Raw genomic sequence first — 17,227 nt, forward strand, 5'->3', positions numbered from 1 at the left:
CTCTGCAACTGTTCACTAGGCCTAATATGAATCCCTTAGCCAGCTTATCTCTTCCAGTCGTTCGGGTTTGTGCAAATCCACAAGTTAAAATACATTGATAGAGGGCAGGAACTGAGAGCATGCTAGTTTCTCTGTGCCAGCTTCCCCATGCATGCTTCATGGTGCACAGATAACCTGTGGAGAAAGAAGATTATGCTGCCTTGCCCTCACTGTCCACAAGGATGTTCGTCTAGGGAGCTAGCACGCTATGGCTCAGGTGCTGTAAATTCCTATCAGGAGGGGTTCAGGTTTTCAAAGATTTTGGGCTGATGCCAGCTTTGGGGCACCTCCAGAGTGCAGAGTATCACAAGCAGCTCACAGGACCAGGTTTTATGCAGAATCACCTGCTTTTTCTGCCTGAACAGTGAGAAACTTTTCTTGCTGGCTGCAGCCGCCAGGTCACGAACTGCAGTGCCCTGTCATGGTGGTGTGCTAAACCCAAGTAGACAAGACACCTGTCTTTGATAAGAAATCTGAATAATGTCTACCACTCTTGTTTAATTTCTTAGATGAAGCCAACATTGTGGCTTTCTGAAGGTATTTCCCCACCTTTGACAGCAAATATCTTTTATCTCAGCTTGTTTTCTTTTGTTATTTTTAGGGTGTGGTACAACACGTATTAGAATAAATTTTGTGGTAATGCTTTTCAATGCTGGTTTGATTAATATAAATTAGGCTTCCACAGAAACTCACATGCTTCTGCATGCCTGATCTGAAGGATTTGGGCCACCATTAGGTAACTATAGTTTTTTGCCTCTTCTGTTATCATGAGTCTCACTAGTGCCTGCTCTCATCTGTCAAGAAGGGAAAGCCTTGGCTGATATCTCCTGCCTTGTTTTAGTTCATGAAGCAACAAGGTCTATTGTGTGTGCACCAACTGCCTGAAGAGCAGTTCATGCTACACGAAGCATGTATATTTTGGTAGCTAGATACTTGTAGCTTACAGTTGCCTAAGAATAACTGTCAACTATAGAGACGTAGGTTATGAAATAACTGCTGTCTTGAAACAGAGGAGAAAGGGTAAAAAGATGAGGAAATGTCATTGCTATCTTTGGAGAGTCTGCAGGAGTCCTGGAGAGTCAAACAGGAGCGCCCTGATTTGTAAAGCATTGGAAGAAGCTGCAGCAATACTCTCTGCTGGGCATGTGGCAGCATGATCAGTTCATAACTTCCACGTCACTGTGTCACCCTGCAGGTATTAGTATGTCTGCTACCCAAAGGCTTCTGGGTGAGGGCATTTCAGCCATTCCTGTGAACAGTGACCCAGCAAATCCATTCACACCACAAAGGCAGGCTGCAGTGCTGGGGCAGGAATGGAAATGCACCATTGCTTTTTTTTATGTATCTAGCTCTTTTAAATAATGTTGAAAGGGAATCAAATAACTGTGAAAATAATTCTTGTTCAATTTGTTGTACTGTATTTTCTAAAGGCCTAAGAGAATTTCCAGCATCTGCAAATTAAATAGGAGGAGATAAGGCTTCTTTATTTCTAAGCACATTTGGCTTCTGCCACGCACAAGCCTGACCCAACCCAGAAGCTGTGCAGCTGCTGCTATGTTTTCGTGCTAAACCTACAAAGTTCCCTGGCAAGGTTGGTTCCTCAGGAAAGGCCTAGGCAAAATACATCTCAAGGCCTCTGGGAGCTGAGCAAGCTCATGTCTCCTCATCTTTATCCAGGCAAAGAGTCAGCTTAGCAAAAAAAGTCCTGTGAGTGTTGAATGTGACGTGACTCATGTAACCAGCTCTGTCGCTTTCAGTGAAAGACCTCCCATGTGTTACTGGTGCCTTAGGCAGTTCCCTGGGGTCCTTTCCCTCTTGGTCCCTGGAGGGACACCTCCTCCTGGGATAGCTTTATCTCCCTGGAAGAAAAATTATTGACTGGGGTAAACAAGCAGCATAATTAGTGTGAATTAAAGTAATTTGAAAAATGCCGTATTAATCGTCCAAAGGCTTGTAAGCAGTGCAGGAGAATATGTTTTTAATTATAAACATGATTTATTTAAACTTGATGGACTCCCCTTTAAATTTAAACTCCTGAATGGGAGAAGATGAAGGCTAGTAATTTATTTGTTTCTACTTTCAAGGCTACATCCCAGTTGCCTGCCTGGTTTTGACTTGGGCTTCATGCAAAAACTTGCAGCCCCATGAGCCTGCAGCCATTGAAGTGGCTCTATGCCTTTCTTAATGCTCTTCATTCTGCAGGGGTATTTAAGCAATCACTCAACATGAACCATGCTGGGCAGACATGCTTTTGTTTCCAGTCCTGTTAGTGGTGTTCAGAAAGCAACAAGTTAATGGCCTTGAATTGAGCCAGGCCTCCTACAGACAGATACTGTCTGAGCTTCCTTCATTAATCTCTGCCAGCTCCCATTCTCTCTGAAGCTACTGCTCTCCTGCGACTCCAGGCCTTGCCTCCCACACAGTTCTGCTCAGGTACCTTGGTCCTGACTTGCAGCTGCTTCTGCCATTCCCACCTTGGGCCTGCTGAGCAGGCTGGGTTGCACAATGGCTTTCTAGCATGTTCAAAGGAAATCTCCAAATTGACTTTTACTATATTGAAAAGCCAGGTTAAGTGCCTTTTTTTTTTTCCTTCCCTCTTCCTTTTTAGCAGTGTAACATTAGCTTTAAAGCCATTCTGAACATATCTGCTCTGGTTTTGTTCCCAGCATTCCAGTCTTGCGGTCTGTGGCTTACAGACAATGCCAACGTAGCTTGTTGAACCTCCCAAGCAGAAGAGATGATTTCATAGCTCTTCAGAGGCGCTGCCCCTGCGATTCTGGAGCCAGACATTGTTACACTTCAGAAAGTCTGGTCCTGGCTCTTGCCAGAGGATGGTGGATTTCCTTGGAGGTTCGTAGATTGTTGTGGCTGGAAGGGAACTTTATCACCAACTATTCTGACCCTTTGCATAGCCCTTTCATGTAGGGATTATGGCATCGAGCCCGTGACTTGGGCTGAGCCAGAACTAGTCCTTCAGAAAGGCTTTCGATCCAGCCATGATGCTGAGGCCTCCAGTGAATGGCAAAGAACCCTTTGCCTCCCCAGGTGCGTTGTTCCTCTCACAGCATCCTGATTTCACTAATCGTCTAGAAACTGGGAGGCAGGAAGGGAACAGGAGAGGAAAAGACCACAAGAGGCTGGGCAGTATTTCTGATACCATCACTTCAAAAATAAGTAAACTGTAAATTCCACTGAAAATTGGAGCTTTCTCAGGATCTTCCTGACATCACAGGAGAGTGGGAAACGGCAGTCATCCTTAGTGATTTTTATTGTTACAACAGTAATCATCAAGTGCTTCTGACCAGAAGCATGTGAGACCAGACACAATTGTCTTCTCTCCCAAATGCTTTAGCTCCACCTTCTCAGGGTACGTCACCACCATTTCTAATTCTGTAGTTAGTTGTAGAGCTCCAGGATAAATGAAACGTGATTATTTTCAATAAAACAGGTGTGAGCAGAAGGAACCTCCATGTCTTCATGCCAGTGGCTTTTGGCATTGCATTGTAACTAAAGCTGAAAGAGCTTCCTTTTGTTGTTGGCACTGGGATTAGCCCCGGCTGGTCCCCAGCTGGATTCCCTGCAGAAATTGCAGGCCCAAACTGAACTTAACTGTTTTTCCTGAGCACAAATGAAAGATGCACAGGTTTCAGAGCCTAGTAGTGAGGGTATGGATGAGGATGAGGCCACAGAGATCAAGTTATTAAGGGATTTGGGGAGCATCCTTCCATCTCTGTAAAGACAGAGGGAAATTGAGACATGCAGTCTTCTTTGTTCTCCTGATGAGTCAACTGGATCTGATTTGTCAATCAGAGCAGTGCCACCACTTTTGGTTTGGTGTCGTATTGGGGAAAATTAGTCCAGAAGAGAAACGCGTGATCAGGATCACTGTTGCTATTGTAGCTTGACAGGGGTGTGTGCTTGGCACACATCTTTTGCACAGCGTCCACAGGATTCTAACAGTGTTGTCATGTATGTTTTCAGGGCAAGACAGAAATTACTAGAAAAGCGAGGAGGAGGGAGGAATTTTTTGGAGGACTCTTCTGCAAAGCAAGGTACTCTAGAGGGAAAGGAATTGTCAGCTCTGTGCTTAATCAGCAAAGCTCTGGAGTTTGTGCTTAGCTCTTGCTGAAGGCATTAAGTTCCTGCGCATAAGTGCCTTGCTGAATGGGATCTTGTATTGCCAAGAAAGTGGGACACAGCACAGGAAATTACCTATGTAGGCAACATCGAGTGCTAATGTAAACCAAATAGGATACAGCTACCTTCATTATGGAGAGTACAAGCCAGACCAGGGAACTTGGCTGGAACACAGGCAGGGAGAAGCAAGAGAAGAACCATGTGTGCCTCTGCTTTTACCTCCTGCCCAAAGGCTGTATGGTATGACTGGAGGTGTCATGGCAATGAAGGCTTTTACTCTTGAAAATATGGTCTTTGACCCACAGTTGGATGAGTGGGAACTGGCTGTGGTTGGAGAGCATTGATGGCAAAGATCACTAGCAAGTCTAATGTGTCAAGACCTGTCTGGAGCTCCCAGATGTTGGTCCATGGCTGTTTCCAGGAAGGAAGAACATCCTGGTGAGGTTTGGACCCTGCTGCTCTAAACTGTGCTCCCTGGTATTGAATAACCCCAAAGAGTCTTTACTGCAAGTGCCAACAGAGCGTGTGAACAGCAACTTGATTTTGGGGTGGAGTGTGAGTGTCACTGCTGTATTCAGGTTGTTTTAATGTTTTGTAGTCCAGAGGACCCTTGCAGCTCTTGCATTTTCTTGTTATTTGGAGGTTGGAGTTCTGGGGGATTGCAGCCAATCCTTTGGCCTGTGAAACTTTCTTTCCGCTGATGTGAAGTGAGAAGTTGCTGTTTGCAGTCCCAGGTCACAGAGGCCAGGCTCAGACCTCTGTGGCTTGTGTGGGGAACACTGGGGGATCTGCTCTACAGCTGGAAGTGGAGAGGTACCCTGCCACCCTTCTCCAGGGGCACTGGATGTGGCATTCCTCATTGAGAAAGAAAATTGGCTAATCTCCCCTCAGACTACTCTTCATCTGTGGAACCAAGCACGAGGCATGGTACTGGGTTCCCCTCATCTGGGGAGCACCGCTTAGACAGGTACACTATGCTACAGTCTTTAATTACACAGCCGCACATTTTTTTCCACATTCAGTGCCAAGGGTGGATGTGAAGAGGTCGATCAAGGTTGCATGGAAAACTAAATCTGGCTTTTCCTCAACTTCAAGTGACTTCTTCCCTACTGAGATGAGCCTTGTTATGAAGGTTGGTATGTATTTACATTCACACAGAGGCTGAATATACTTACAGAAATATGCATGCAGTAACTCTAGCTTTACAATAGGATGTTGATTTAATTTTCCTCTTACACAAATCTCGGAGCAGTTTGTTTAATTGAGGCTTTCAAAAGCCCTGTAAGGTAGGGTGTTATTATGCCCGTTTTATGCAGGAGGAAGAGAAGCAGGGGGCAAATCCTGCCGAGAATAATACCCTCTTGTATTCTAGGAAGCTGGTAGTGAGGACAGCGAAGGACTTGCTGGCACATAAAGGAGAACCGCATTGTTTCAGGTGTGTGCAGAAGAAAAAACAGTGGATTTTGCTAGTACCGTGTGCTTTGAGGAGCACGGACGCGATCACACAGGTGTTCCTTTCCTACCTGCGAGTCTTCATTCCTCTCGGCCGGGCCGTAGTGGTTGTGCAGGTCCAAGTGTGCATGCGCGGCGGGCTGCCTCCTCCGGCAGGCAGGACATGCACTCATGGATGAGGGCACTGAGGTTGTGCTTGGCTCGCTGCATGTGTGGAGGTTGAGGGACCTGGATGCTTTCCTACTGGGTTTGGGTATCAAAGCTTCCCTAATGGGATACCTGAAGGTGTAGACAGAGGGAGGGGCAGGAACAACCTCTGAGATAAACTCCATTGTGTGGGAGGGTGGAGGCTCTCTAAATGGCCTCAGGAAGGAGTCAGGTGATGGCATGTTATCTTTGAGTAGCTGAGATAGGAACTTTCTCCCCTCTAATAAAAATGAGGAAAGACCCTTTTAATGTTCCTAGTGAGGGAAAGGCTGTGCTGGGAGCCCTACCCTTACTAGACGCTCGAGAATCCACACAAGGGTGAGATGTTTGGAGTGCCCCAAGTCCAGAAAAACCTTCACTTGCAACTTGTGCGCCGTTAGGTACGACAGAATCTGCTCTGCAGACGAGGTTTGGCCTCTTCTGGATGTGATGCCTAGAGGTGAGATCATCCCTCGGTGCTAAAACCTTAAGAAACCTGTAGAGTGCTGAACTCTTGTGAGTTGGTTTTGTTTTTTTCTCAAAATTTTTGGATTTGAGATCACTGATGCCAGCTTTTACGTTTTAAAGGCTCAGGCTATTTGATGCTTTTCTCAAGTCCCCAGCTCCCAGTGTCCTGCTATCACTGAGGAATCTCAGCTCTCTTTTTTGTGTATGTGTTATGTCAATACATTTCTAGACCTCGTGGCAGTACAGAAATGCTGTGAAAAATGCAGTTAGAGTATTTCACAAGGCAAAGGAAAGTCACCAAAATGCATTAAATAAAAAGAACAGGAGCTCTACTTCTGGTATTTTGTCTTTTCAAAATTCAGGACAGAAGGAACTTGGTACATGCTATGTTAAAATATCTATAAAATCTTACCAAATTTTGGTCAGATCATGGGTTAACAGTGAAGCTGTGATGCGAACGCAGGGGTTTGCCCTTTTTTTGCTAAGCATGCTGTGCTGGCTGGAGGGGAGCTCTCGGAGACTGCTCAAGTCAAATTCAGTGACAAAGAAAATGGCTGCGGCAGCTGAGTAGTTCTTCAAAACATGATAGAAGTGCAATGTGCCAAGGATATTGCTGACATCCAAGGAGACCAATGCAAGAAGATGAGAGCTGCCACGGGGGATGTAATAGGAAGCATTAACACTGGCTGATGGCAGACCTGAAGAGGAGGATGCTGTACGGGAGGAATCTGGCAGAGATGATGGTGTAGGAGGGCTGGCTTGCCCCCATGAATGAGATAATATTTGGTCAGCCGTATACGTACTGTGTTGCTCTTAACCATCCCGTCGCCAGCTCTCAAACCAGCTCCTCTAAAAGGACCAGAGCTCAGGGGCTCTTACAAAGTTAATGGAAAAGGGGGAGAACAGAATAGTTTTCGAGTGTCGCTCAAGTGTGGGTTGGAAGGAGGAGTTTTCCTGCATGAGAATTCTTGGAGATCCAAATACTCTCTTCTCTCACTGGGCCAGAAAGTCAAACATACTGAAACTGTTTACAAACTGAAGTACTATGGGGAAAATCGAGTTGAGATCGACAGAATTTTGGTTTCCTAACCTTAAGCTTTGTTTTAGTTTTAATGCTTTATAGACTTTTAGAAGTAGAATCTTAAAAGTTGACATGAGAATTTTTAATTGAATCCAAAATTTTCCTATACAAAATTATTAAATATTTACATATTCCAGCCACTTTGAATTAGAAAACCTTTCCCTGTAAAAACAGAAACTCACAAACTGACCTTTTCTTGTCAGAAGCACATTCCAATAAGTCGGCCTTTCTTATTTAGAAAGCAGAAGTAAAAAGAAAAAACAACAGTCCACCATGTCTCTGCTGAGTCCAAACCCAGGGGATTAGCTCCCGTGGGAGATAACGCTATAAAAAAAGAGTCCAAGTATGCTGTGTCTTATCACTGATAAATATATTTTTACCTTAGAGACCATTGTTGTTCCTGGGAACCCAGTCTAGGATGCACTGGCACAGCACAGTAAGAAGCGTTGTACCAGGCTGGGATGGACAGTGCGCCCCTGCTCAAAGCGGTGTCCTGATGGAGTGTAGGAGGAAAAACCTCCAAGATCACTGACTTACGGGCTCTATCTGCACTTGGAGATCTATCCAGTAAAGTACTTCCTACTGAGGCTATCTGACAAACTTGTCTAAAATCCCCTTGTACCTACCTGACTCTCCACTGACAGCAAGCGGTACCCTTAAAGGCTACTGCAAAATTTCTGCTTATGGCCAGGAATACAGTTGCAACTTGTTGATTCCTTCCCGCCCTGCGCCACAGAAAGACGAGCTGCCATGTCCTGTGTGAGTTGCTATTTTGGCGTCTTGGAAAGGAAACTGCAGCTGAAAGCGTTGCTCTGAGCTGCTCTATGGAGGGTGAAGGCGGAGAGGACAGTAGTTGACTTTGCAGCAGAGGAGTAGGGAAGGATGTGACTGTATGGCTAGCCAAGACTAAGAGGAAGGGGTTTGTGAGCACTTGCAGCTTGCTGAAAATCCAAGAGCAGAGCTGAGCCAGTGGAGCCCTTGGACAGCAAGCCACAACAGCTGTCTTGCCAAAGCTCCCCCAAAACATACTGAAGCGGGCATGCTTGAAGGGGATGTGCTCCATCCCTGAAATCACAAGTGAGAAGAGAAACCCTAACCATTTTGCTGAGCGTAGAGGAACATGGGGCAGGGAGAGGGACAAGTCACAAGAGGAGGATAGTGCAACCTCAGCTTATTGGGTTTGTATCAGAAATGATCACCCGCTGCTCCAGCCTGACCCTGGCAGAGCCCAGGACCGCAGCCACGGGTCCTGTGTCAAGCCCGTAACTCAGCGGTGCATTGCGGGGTGTCTTTTAGAAAACATTCCGGTCTGCAAGTAAATTCTCCAGGATGCTGTTAACCTCCCTGGGCACCTGGTCCTGCCAGAGAAAGAAAGAGCAGGGTCGTTGATCTGTCCGACTTTGGTGAAAATGATTGCGAGCAAAACACTCTTAGGAAATTATAACCCCGTGGTCTTTTCTGGTATCCTATGAGAAAAGATTGATGGCAATGTGATCTCTGGCAATGCGATCCCCAGCACTGCATGGAAGAGGAGGAAGAGCTTCAGCAAGCTCCCTCAAAAAGCACAGGAGAAATTAGATCAAAGTGACCCCCATCACCCCTAAAACACAAAAGACAGGGGGGACAGCACCATAGATTCAGTGTTACGGCATCCGATTCCTGTCCGGCGCTCTGAGAGGGTGAACTGCTCCCTTTAAAGTTGGAGGCATTTCTAGAGGCAGTGGCGGGGATCCAGAAGAGCCAAGGGGTACTGGAAGTCGGTCCCTTTATTGGGTGTAACAGCTCCCGGATCATCTCCTCCCTCCACCCAAAATCAACAGAAATGCACACATGAAATTTATACCTCCCTGAACAATGTTAACTGCAAATGGTACTAATTAGCGCTCCCCTAAATGGCTGTGATTAGTTTACCAGCTGATGGAATATTTACTCTAGAATTTTTTATTTTTTTTTTAAAAAAAAAAAACAACGCAACACAGACACCAAACGCTATTTATTTATTTATTTTACAAATTCCTGCCGCTGGTCGTGCTGAAAATGTGACTCACGGAGTGGGAGCTGAAACTGGAGTGGCTCTTCTACTGAAAAACAGATTAAAGCACAGGAAACACAGCTTGCAAGAACAGGCAGGCGCTTCGAAAGCCATTTGCAACACCAAGTTAACAAATAACGCTGGGCTCGAAGTATGATAAATTAACAATTTTAAAATAATACAACTTCCCCCTCCCCGTCGCCTTGCAAGAGCGGTTTTTCCGTGATGCTCCGCCAGCTCTTCTCCACATCATCGCTTTTGCCAAACTGGTAGGTTCCAGTTCGGTCATAAATTGCTCGATGTCAGACGTGCAGTAAAACGGAGGTGACGGATGTCCCTCGGCTTTCCCTGCCCCGGCGTTTTGGAAGGCGAATCCTTTATAAAGCTCTGGGAACCTCCGCTCCCATCGCTAATCCGCGCCTGCCTCCCCTTGGACAGGCCTGGCCACTTCCTTTCCCAACAAACCTCTTTTTTTTTTCTTCTTTTTTTTTTTTTTTTTTCTTCCCCCCTCTCCCCTGCTTGTTTGCTTTTCAGAAAGCTGATTCAGCCTTAAAGCCGAGCGGGTTGCAACGCCCGGCAGCAGCGTTTTGCATTCTGCCCCCGCCGCCTGCGAGAAAGGCGAATAAACTGCCATGTAATCGCTCGTTTGCAGCCAGGATGAGCCCTTATTTTTATTATTTTATATATTTTTTTTTTGGGGGGGGGGGGGAGGCTTCTTTTCCTGTCACGGCAGCCCAGCCTCAGAAAGGCGAAGGTGGACAACGGCTAACGGGGAGCTGCTGGGGGGGCCCAGGGTTGCGTTTCACAGGCGCTATCCATCTTTGATCAGCCCCAAATGAGGGGGCGAGCAGGGCCGGACCCGTTCCTGGGGGTTTTCGCTGGGGTCCCCAGGGTGAGGGGGTGGGCCGGGATGGTGTGATGGGGTGCTGGGGTGCACCCTCCTTTGGGGAGGGGGCTGAGGGTAGTTTTGGGAGACAGGTCAGTCCTGGCTGTGGAAGATGGAGGCTGGAGAGGGGGTGAAGAATCGGGGAGGGGTGCATGGCCACCCGGGGGGGGGGGGGGGGGGGGGGGGGAAGTCAACCTCTGCTCCCCTGAGGGGGAAATGCCCCCAGGCCTGCCTTGACCCCCCCCCCCCCCCGCTTTGTGCTTACAGCCCCCCCTTTGCCCTGACCCCCACATCTGTCCACACCCCAAGGCTGCATCTGACCCCACCCTATACCTGCTGCCCCCCCCGGACCCCCCCCAGGCATCCTGACATCATGGTCCATCCTGACCCTCAGGGCCTACTGACCACCCCCCCACCCCCCCCCTTGTACCTGCTGCCCCCCGGCCCCTCCCATGGCCCCCTCACAGCAGGCCCCGCCCCCTCCCTAAGCCCCGCCCCTGCTGACCTCCCCCCCCACCCCCCCCTCCCCGCGCTGACCTGCCCTCCCCGCCCCTCCCCCCCCGCCCTCTCCGCCGCCGTGCAAATCTCGCGAGACGCCGCGCGCTTTCACTAGTGTGTGTGCACCAATCGATCCGGGCCGGGCCGGGCCCAGCGCCGCGGGGAGGGGGCGAGCACCGGCCCCGGCACCTGCCCGCGCCCCGGCCCGCCCCCCCCCCCCCCGTCCCCCCTCCCCACGGGAGGCGAAAGGGTCCCCGGAGCCCCTTGGGTCCCCCCGTCGTCGTCCCGTCTCCCCCCCCACCCATTCCCCCCCCCCCCCAACTCGCTCTCCCCACCTGCCCGGGCGCCGCCGCCCGCCGAGCCCTCCCTCGGGCCTTTGTCCTGCCGGCGAGGCCTTGCGGCTGCCGCCGGCCTGCGCGCACCCCGGCCCGCGCTAGGTTTCCTACGCGAGGCCGAGGATCCGCGGCCTAGCCATCCCTTCTCGCTCCCTCCACACCCGCCCCGTCTACCTTCCCCGCCCCGCAGCCGGCGAGGGGCGAGCCCCCCCACCTTCCTTCTCTTCCCCCCCCCCCCCCCCCCTCTTTCCCTCCCCTCCGCCCTTCTCCCCCGCGTGGAGCCCGGGTGCCCGCAGCAGCGGCGGCGGCGCCTGGCTCACGAGAGGCCGCGGAGCCGCCCCTGGCCTCCCCCTCCCGCCCGTGCCGCCGCCGCCGCCGCCGCAGCAGGTTCCCTCCCTCCCTCCTCCTCCTCCTCCTCCTCCTCCTCCTCCTCCTCCTCCTGCTCCTGCCCCCGGCGGCGGCGGGATCCGAGCGGTGCCCGGGGAGCGCTCGGCCCGGGCAGGAGGGGAGAGGAGCGGCGGGGCGGCGGCAGGAGCAGCAGCGATAGCAGCGCCAGGTGAGAGAGCCCGGGGGCGGCGGGGAAAGCGCGGGGACCCCCTTCGCCTCCTTCCCCGCCGCCGGGCCCGCCCGGGGGCGGCGGGGCCGGGGTTGCGGTTGGGGTTGCGGGGAGGGGGGGGGGGTTAAGCCGGGCAGCGACTCCGGGCCGCGGTGGAGGCGGGGGGTGGAGGCTGTTAGACGCTGCCCGACCGCTGGCTGCGGCGGGGCCGGGCCGGGGTCACGGCGGAAGGGCCCGAGGCCTGTGCCCCGAGGCGGCGGGAGCGAGGCCTGGGCCGCGGGTGCCCGCCTCGCCGGGGCACGGTGCAGCGCAGGCCCCGCGGGCTCGCAGCGCCGCCCGACCCGGGTTAGGGGGGTGTTGGGGGGGGGGGTAAGAGCGGGGCGGGGGTGTGTGTGGGGGGGTCGGGCCGGCCCGGGGGAGCGCGGAGGCTGCGGACCGGCGGGGGAGGTGAAGGGGTGGGCACGGCCTGTGAATCCCCGGCCTGGGAGTTGAGGCGGTGCTGCCTGGGGTGCCGGGGAGGAGGAGGAGGAGGCAGGCCGAGGCGGTGCAGCAGCTGGCAGCGGGGCAAGGCTGCTCACTCACCGGCTTATTTTCAAACGCGTGCCTCTGTTTCCCGAGTGGGGAGGGAGGGTGGGAGAGAGGTGCTGAAAATCACCCCGGAAAGGAGTCGGGGAGGGCAGGGAGGGAATGCCATCCCCTGCTGGGAGGGATTGGGGAGGGGAGGGTGTCCAGGGCAGTCCCAGGCCCCGGGAGGGAGCTCGGCCCTGCGGTGGGGTGGAGGGGGTCAAAAGGCTCGGGAACTTGTGGCAGTTCCGTCCCCAGACCGGCATCCCGGGGTGGGGATGCGATCCCCTCCCGGATGGTCGCCCTGTGCCCCGTAAGGGGGGAGAGACCTGGGAGTACTTTAACATCTTTGCGTTCATGGCTTGTCTGTCATTTTCCTCGGTGCACAGATTTCCTGTTTTGAAAACTAGGCTGATAGCTTTGTTGGGGTTTTAAAGCCTGTAGTAGAAATAGGGCTGTCTTATAGCCGCATTTAGTATCCCATTAGTTTTTGAGGCTTGTTAGTGATTTGGGAGAGCAGTTGTAAATGCCCCCGGATGGATTCACTTTGCCCCCTGTAACTTGGATCTGCAGCGTTTGGAGGAAATGGCAGGGACAAAATGGACAGTTAATAAAAGGAACAATTGTATACTGCCTATTCTAGAGGGCACTTGCTGCCCTTCAAGAACTTTCCTCATCGCATATGCTCTTTATACAGCAAATCTTTATCTTCTGTCTCTTTTTTTTCTACCTTAGTCCAGAAAATGAAACTGGAACAGACATTTCTGGAAATGAACTTGATTGGTGCAGTTGGGAAGATGTGATTCACAGTTATAATGAACATTGAAATTTGTCCCATTTTTTCGCAGTTCAGTATTCAAATTGTATATCTCCTGATTTTTTTACCTGTTTACACAACTATGCTTTTTTTTTTTTTTAACCCTTCAAATAATGGCATCCGTTGTGTTGGATTGCCAAGAGATACCCCAGGTACATCCAGTATATAGAAGCAGCTGTTATGCTAGAGGTATCTGATGCTTTACTCCATATAGTAAAAGGTTTAAACGAGCATTATTTTCTTCTTATGATCCCTTTCTGTGCTTGGAAGAACTAAAGCTGTTGTCAGTGAAATCTGGAGTTCGGGGAGATCTAGTATTTCCAGGATTGGCCAAAAATAAATTATGGGGTAAAGAATGTTGCTTTTTTTTTTTCTCCTAGTCATGCAGCACAGATGAAAAGCTCTGAAGCTTTTAGTCATAACACTCTGGTCCCATGTTTTCCTTTTAATAAAGCATCCAGAGGGAGAATGTGGCATAATTGGTTTCTTGGATTTAGAGATCTTGAAATGGCTGGTACAACAGATAAAAAAGGAGACTCTCCAGCAGGGTTATGGTTTAAATACAGTAATATGGTGGCAGAGTCATGTTATTATTGCATGGTAATCTTGCATTTCTCTTGCAAGAAAATGCTTTCTGCATGGTTAAGCTGCAGAACAGGGACTTTCGAGTCTTGTCAGTGGCACAGAATATTAAATCTCTCTCCATTCCTTGCATTGCATAATCTGAGTGTTCTTCTCCTATAGCAGCAGAAATGATGGAAGAATTGCATAGCCTGGACCCACGAAGGCAGGAACTATTGGAGGCCAGGTTCACTGGAGTCGGGGTTGCTAAGGTGAGTATAAGTACTTTTGGTAACAGGCATGACTGCTTATCCATCCTGCACTGCACTTTGGTTTTTTAATTTCTACATTGATAATTTTGCCTTGCTAGCAGTTTTGTATCAATAGTTGTGTTTTGACCACCAATTTGCTTGCAGTATGTTTAAGAGGAATGAAAATGGGATCTCTATGAGCAGATGTTTTGCTATACAGAAGATTTTGGGTTCCAATTAAGTTCCTGGGAGTTGCTCCATCTTAAGGCAGCATGTACGCCCCCAAAAAAACTGTGACAACTTTGTCTTTGGAAGTGGGAATCTCATCTGTCTCTTCCTTTCTCCAAGAATGCATTTGAGAACTGAATTTGGCCACTTGTTAGATCTCAAGTTTACTGTGTTTGATACAGCATGTAACCAGACTTAATATACTCGGGAATTTGTTCAGTTCTTTGTGTGCTAAAATTGTGTACTCGGTCGCATAGAACACACATGCAAAAAGTATTTGAAGGTAAGCTCTCCTATATCTGTGATCCACAACCTGCTAGTAAAATCCCATCTTTGTCCTCACGTACAACTTCGTAACTGTTCAGTAGCTGCCTTTCTTGAGTGAGGCACTTAAATCATTGTGTGGTTGCTTCATATACTAGCATTAAGCTGTTAGATCTCCAGATGTTGTTGGTAGTGTTAAATTGATAGTCTCTCTGAGCAATGAAATGGTGGCAGAACTCATCTGAAACTAGGTCAGTGATAAGGAGTTTACTTTTGAGGAAGATACTGAGTTTTGGTCAACATCAAGGTAGATGATAAAACAACATATCATTGCTAGATAACTTTCAGAAGCCTCTTAGAATTATTTTGAGAAGAAGCTTTGTACATGCTGTATTTCTTAGAAAAAATTCAAAGCAAACCAGAACTTGAAAAAGGGTTTAGTTTGAGTTCATACTTTTCTCTCTGATCTGTACTTCAGCCAGGACTCAAAGAAGGTTAAGTCTTGGAAGGGAGCGTTGAGTAACTAAAATGTTCAGCTGTAAGGTAGTGTAGTGAGGAAGACTTAACACCTGAAGTTGTTAAGGGGTAACAATTTCGGTTACTGAAGTAAGTGTGTGGGGTTTTTTTTGATCTTTTCACCCACTCTTAAGCTTTTTTTTTTTAATCTTAAGACTTTTACTAGCATAAAAGTTTATGGTATGTAATGTATTTATGATCTTGAAAGACTTGTTTCATACAACGTTAGAACTTTTTATGTACTTTTTCATCTGTTTCTTGCCTCTTCTCCCCATGTATGTCACTTTAGCATCTTTAGCTGTACCAGTCTAGGTAAAGCCAAACAACTTTCTAGAATAGCTAAGACTTAGAAGTTTAAAAGCTGTTGTTGCTTTAAAACAGTGCCAGCATATTCAGTGCTCACAAAGAATGTTAGGAACTATTCCTTTTAAAGGAATAACCTTTAAGAGATATAGGAAAGGGAGTCTTAATTACATTTTCAATACGTTTGGAGCAGAAAGTACACGCCCTTTCTCTGTATGGGTGAATATTGAAAACTCATTTTTGTTTCTAAGGCAAATGCCTCATTTCTTGGAGGCTTTGCTTTGAACAAAGCTGTTCTGTTACTGAGTTTTATTTTTACGTTTTGTTATGCAGTATAGTGTTTTACTTTGTACTAGTCAGTAAACTGTTAAAGTGCATTACACTTATTTCAAGCAATATATATTTATTTACTTGCATACTTGCTAATTTGCAATAGGTCAGCCAACCATTGATATGAATTAGCATGACTCTACTATGTTGCAGCAAATCTTGGTTGCAATATTAATCTCAGATACTACATTCCCTCCCAGGTTGGTGCTTCAAATTCCCTCCCTACCCCCCCAAGTCTCCGTCCGTCATGCTCCGCACTGGCATTGGTAGGTCATTGTCTTAAAGGGAATATATTGGGAAAGCTGTGATACAATTTGTATGATTCAACTAAGATTTTTAGCTCTCTCCAATTAAATGTTTAAGGAAAGCTACATAGAGTAAGTTAGTGCCATCTAGTGGGACCTGGACTGGCACATCCTCCTGGGATAGAAGGTATTCTGTTGCTGTTTATTGCATAAAAGGAAGAAATGTCATCTTAGATGCTCTCCTATTGGGTGAAGGCAGCAGGCAGTTGTAACTGAGCTTCCTGCCTTCCACTGACTGGGTGTATCACTTAGTGTGTTTGGTTAGGTTTCTTTAATGTTTAAAAATACAGGGTGTATTTTGGACCTGCATAAAACTAATGCACTAGTTTACATCCTTAATAAAACTGCAGCTTTAAAGCCCACTTTCCCTCCATGTTTGCAAGTAAAGAACTGTACGTGTTTCTGAGAAATGAGTAAGACTAAGCTGATCTACAATAAATTTTTAGGCTGGAAACTACAAAAAAAGCTTCTAGCCATCAGAGTCATGGGATTCTGGAAGAGCTTTCCAGTAACAGTAGTAGAGGACAGAAATCCTAAACTGTTTTGGAAACAGCTGTGTGCTGTCACCTCCTGTGGTAGCTGAAGGCACAACCCAGTGACCGAGGTCATCTGCAGTCCCAAATGCCTCAAAATTCTGTTGCAAGTCTGTGATGAATTATCTTGCTTAGTAGCAGGAGAATATATTTCTCTAGAAGCTTGGAGTTAATACATGGAATTAAATTTATGAGCAAGGAATGTTTCTAGGCAACTGTTATACTCATGTGGTTCATCCAGGTCACTAGATAGCTTCAAAAAGCCAGTGATGCTTTAGATGTCTATTCTTGCCATATGGTAAAGTGCCATTCTTCCCCAAATCCACAAAGCAAGTCCTTGAATTAACACATGACTATCTGACACCTACCAGTATTCCTGCTCATTTAGCTCCCGTTTATGTTTACTTACTAAGGGAAATCTAAGCGCATTCACTTGAGGCATTATTCTGACTAGTAATCTCGGACATCTTCCTTGGGTCAGTAGGTACAGAAGACAAAATGCAGTTTGCTTCTCTAGATAACATTGTTTAATTTTGTCTGTTCCCATCTTCTGCCTCCTTCCCCCTGTCTGGGTGCTGCCTTTAAGATATCGGGTGGGTTAACTCCAAAGGATTTGTGCCATTTCCACAGACTTTTCCTGGATAAGAATTGGAATAGGTAATTGTGATGGGTGAATATCTGTTTGCATATGGCTTGTCTCAGGCTTAACCGGGGCAGATCATCACAGCCGCACGCATATCTTCTACAAGTTTGCTCTTTAAAAGATCTTCAAACTAAGTTGTGTGTGCCACTTTATTATAGCTAAACTAAAAAGGCTGAAGTATTTCTAGAGAGAGTAACCTCTGTCGTGCTGTAAGAATCTTGTCAATCCAGATGACTGTGCTA

The 17,227-nt window shown here is 48.1% G+C and overlaps 1 protein-coding gene across 11 annotated transcripts in view; it reads left to right on the plus strand.

Annotated features, from left to right (window-relative positions):
• Positions 1-17,227, plus strand: part of TLK2 (tousled like kinase 2) — a 55,957-nt gene that overhangs the window by 352 nt on the left and 38,378 nt on the right. For 2 of the 11 annotated variants that reach the window (XM_049800648.1, XM_049800658.1), the window contains exons 1-2: positions 13,796-13,884; positions 15,705-15,770. In XM_049800648.1, the coding sequence (XP_049656605.1) occupies positions 13,804-13,884; positions 15,705-15,770 (147 nt within the window). In that variant the 5' untranslated portion in view covers positions 13,796-13,803. Of the gene's footprint in view, positions 1-45; positions 5,612-11,381; positions 11,671-11,867; positions 12,016-13,795; positions 13,885-15,704; positions 15,771-17,227 lie in introns of those variants that run through there. The other 9 variants (XM_049800649.1, XM_049800651.1, XM_049800652.1 and 6 more) reach the window with 9 other exon arrangements.

The sequence above is a fragment of the Accipiter gentilis genome, chromosome 5, assembly GCF_929443795.1.
Source record: "Accipiter gentilis chromosome 5, bAccGen1.1, whole genome shotgun sequence".
In the NCBI taxonomy this organism is placed as follows: domain Eukaryota; kingdom Metazoa; phylum Chordata; class Aves; order Accipitriformes; family Accipitridae; genus Astur; species Astur gentilis.